Source organism: Wasmannia auropunctata, unplaced genomic scaffold (genome assembly GCF_000956235.1).
Source record: "Wasmannia auropunctata unplaced genomic scaffold, wasmannia.A_1.0 LD336076.1, whole genome shotgun sequence".
Taxonomy (NCBI): Eukaryota; Metazoa; Arthropoda; class Insecta; order Hymenoptera; family Formicidae; genus Wasmannia; species Wasmannia auropunctata.
Genome location: NW_012026814.1, coordinates 4,277,769 through 4,280,930, shown reverse-complemented (window position 1 = coordinate 4,280,930; position 3,162 = coordinate 4,277,769). Strand labels below are relative to the sequence as shown.

Below are 3,162 nucleotides of genomic sequence, written 5' to 3'. Positions count from 1 at the left end.
TATAGAAATCCATTTTTATTCAGCAATTTGCACTCTCTCTTTATATATAAATATATTTACACGCGTAAAATTTATTTTAATAAACAATATATGCACATATATGAAAATGCTTAAGTGACTATTGGATGTATAATATTACCAATGTTGACTATCGAGGATACATTGAATCGCAGATATATGTGCGCACAATGTTTATACGATAGATCATTAGAATATGGATGCACCTGCATTATAGTTTCTCTCATATTATAAAATCCATATTAAGTATATGATAATTTATTATTAATAATAATTATTATCATTAACATCTAATAAGTTATTGATCTCATATAGAAGTCTTGTTCTGTGAATTGTATTCATTTTGAAGATAAAATGAGACAATTGAGATATAACTCTCGTGGCGGTTTTATAATATTTGTGCGATAAAAATATTGATTTAGTATATTGATAACACTCGTTTGTAATCTACTCGATGAATCATACACCAGAATAGAAACGTACGTATACGTGTGTAATAATAATTGCAATATCTCCGACGTACCTAATTAAAGATCTAATTAAAATAATTATCTGTAACGCATTATGCAGGGAATATCGGTCAATATTATACGTATATGTTATCATATATTTCTTGTTGCTCTCAATTTATGTTAACAAATTAATTTACTTTTTATTATTAAATATTAATATTTCCTCCTATTGGTAAAATGATATAAAATCACTTATAAAGAAGTTTAAATTGTGAAGTAATTAACAAGAAATAAGCGATAATCTCATGCGTTAGTTATTACATTTCATTAGAAACGATACTATCCACTTTTTAATATAAAAGATAGCGAGGAAGATTATTTGAACGTGTTGCGACGAGCGGTATTGATCGGAATATCTTCTTCGCGGAACGTATCTTTCCAGAACAAGGTGGTACAACAGCAAAATATGATAAGCCGTGCGATAAGCGATTATTGCACGTATTTAAACGCGGATCGCCCGAAATATCGTCAGACTTCGAGTAGTCCTCCAGCAGTAATAGCAACGCGGTTTTTGAGTGCGACACAAGCCAAGATGACGGCGTACAAATACATAATCGGCCTGACCGTTCTGCTCGCCGTTCTGTTAACCGTCAACTCTGTACCCGCTAATGGAGCTCTCGACACCTATGCTGATAAGTCACACCATTTGGTCGTTGGCTCCAGGATGCCCGGCGATAGGGTCGTCCTCAGAGAGAACATCGTCAAGGATTCTAGCTGGCTGAGGGTTGTGACTGTTGAGAAGACCCTCTATGCCGCAGCGAACGAACGTATCACTATGGTTGAAGCATTGGACCAGAAGACGAATGGAAACGGCGCGTACGCTAGTATTCTGAATGGTGGACCTGGACACAACAACGTCACCATGAAGTTCAAGAGCCAGAGGGGTCATGGCATTAACTTCATCGTTCAGTTGTATGCACGATAATCGACCGCAGTGGAAGTAGCTACTCCTATTGGTGATTTTTAAATGCAACTGAGATGAAAATGTAAAATAATCAATCTTAGAAGTCAAAATCAACCCTGAACTATTTATTGCAATACTGTCACCATTGCTGCTGAAGGCATGTCACTGAATATTCTTGTTATTCACTTTAATTATTTGAATGTATACTGAATATTCTTGTATACATCATTAATAAATCAATGTAACTGATGTAATTGCGTGTTTTTCTTTAAAATTTTCAAATTTGTATACTTATGTACTATATTATAACCTTTACCTAGAAATCCATTTTTATTTAACAATTTTTATTCTCTTTTTTTTATATTAATTTACTTGCATGCGTAAAATTTATTTTTATACAACGATGTATGCATACATGAAGATGCTTAAATGATGCCTATTGGATATATATTATAATATTACTGATGTTGACTATCGAGATCAAATTGAATCTTAGATGTGCGTACAATGTTTATACGACAGATCATTAGAATATAGATGTACCTACATTATTGCTTCTCTCATCGTTATTATAAAAGTCATATCAAGTATCTTATACGTTTAATTATTAATAATTATTAATAATTATCAACATCTTTAAAAATAAAGCGAGAGAAAACTGAGATGTGACTCTTGTGGAGATTTAATACTCGAGTTATACAAATATTGATTTAGTTTATTAGAAATGATACTTACTTTTTATTATAAGAGATAGCAACGAAGGTTGTTTGAACATGTTGCGACTAGCTCGGTATTAATCGGAATCACTCCTTCACAAAATGTATCTTTCCAGTTTAATTTAACATTATTCTTTATATTAAAATGGATTGATTAGGATTTGTGCAAATGCGATGGAGAAAATGATTAATTGTAATCATTATGTCCCAGTCTAAATTTTATTTTATAATGATATACACAAATCATGTTTGTGCGCGTCGTGTCTACAAACCGAATCGTTATATTTCATCTCGTGATCGGTCGCCTGACTTGTCTTTCGGAAAGCTTATTTTGATACCTGTTTTTTTATGAAAATACATAAATTTTAAGCCCTCGCAATGATTATTTTTCTTTTCTTGCGCGTGCGGCCTAAGATTATTTAAAATTCTTATTCATATTATAGCGTACAATATTACATTTTATGTATTATTAATTTGCTCGACAAAAGAAAAGATTATATAATAATGCAATACAATAAAGCGATATTTACAAAACCTTATATAAGCGTCGTTGTGCTCTTGTTATTCTCGCCAACGGGTCTATCTGTCTCATGTGCTTGTCGCTATGTCTGTCTCACTTTAAATTTTCGTTTTTTTTTGTTTCCAAAAAGCTGAGCGGATCCGCGGATCCGTCAGCATTGACACGTATATTTGTTACAAACTTTTTCGACGCGGAATTTGCTAATTACAGCTGGAATAATGGCGATGCAATCGCCATATAAGAACTGCAATTGCAAAATGTAATAAGTAGTGCGATAAGCGATAATTGCAAGTATTTAAACGCGTATCATCCGTTATACCGACAGACCTCGAGTAACTTTCCTACAGTGACAACAACGCAGTTTTTGAGTGCGACATAAGCCAAGATGTCGGTGTAAAAATATATAATCGGCCTGACTATTTTGGTCCTATTAACCGTCAACTCGACTATACTCGCTAATGGAGCTTTTGATACCTATGCTGCGGCCAATAA

At 33.2% G+C, this 3,162-nt stretch overlaps 1 protein-coding gene across 1 annotated transcript; it reads left to right on the top strand.

The window, feature by feature from the left end:
- The first annotated feature begins 921 nt into the window (after window positions 1–921).
- LOC105449319 (probable salivary secreted peptide) lies at window positions 922–1,688 on the top strand. Its single transcript, XM_011688466.1, has one exon. It carries the CDS (start codon window positions 937–939, stop codon window positions 1,453–1,455), a length of 519 nt encoding a protein of 172 aa, XP_011686768.1. The 5' UTR covers window positions 922–936; the 3' UTR covers window positions 1,456–1,688.
- The last annotated feature ends 1,474 nt before the right edge of the window (window positions 1,689–3,162 follow it).

Coding starts and splice junctions, on each gene's coding strand:
- LOC105449319 (XM_011688466.1), top strand. CDS start 937: ATGATAAGCCGTGCGATAAGCGATTATTGCACGTATTTAAACGCGGAT.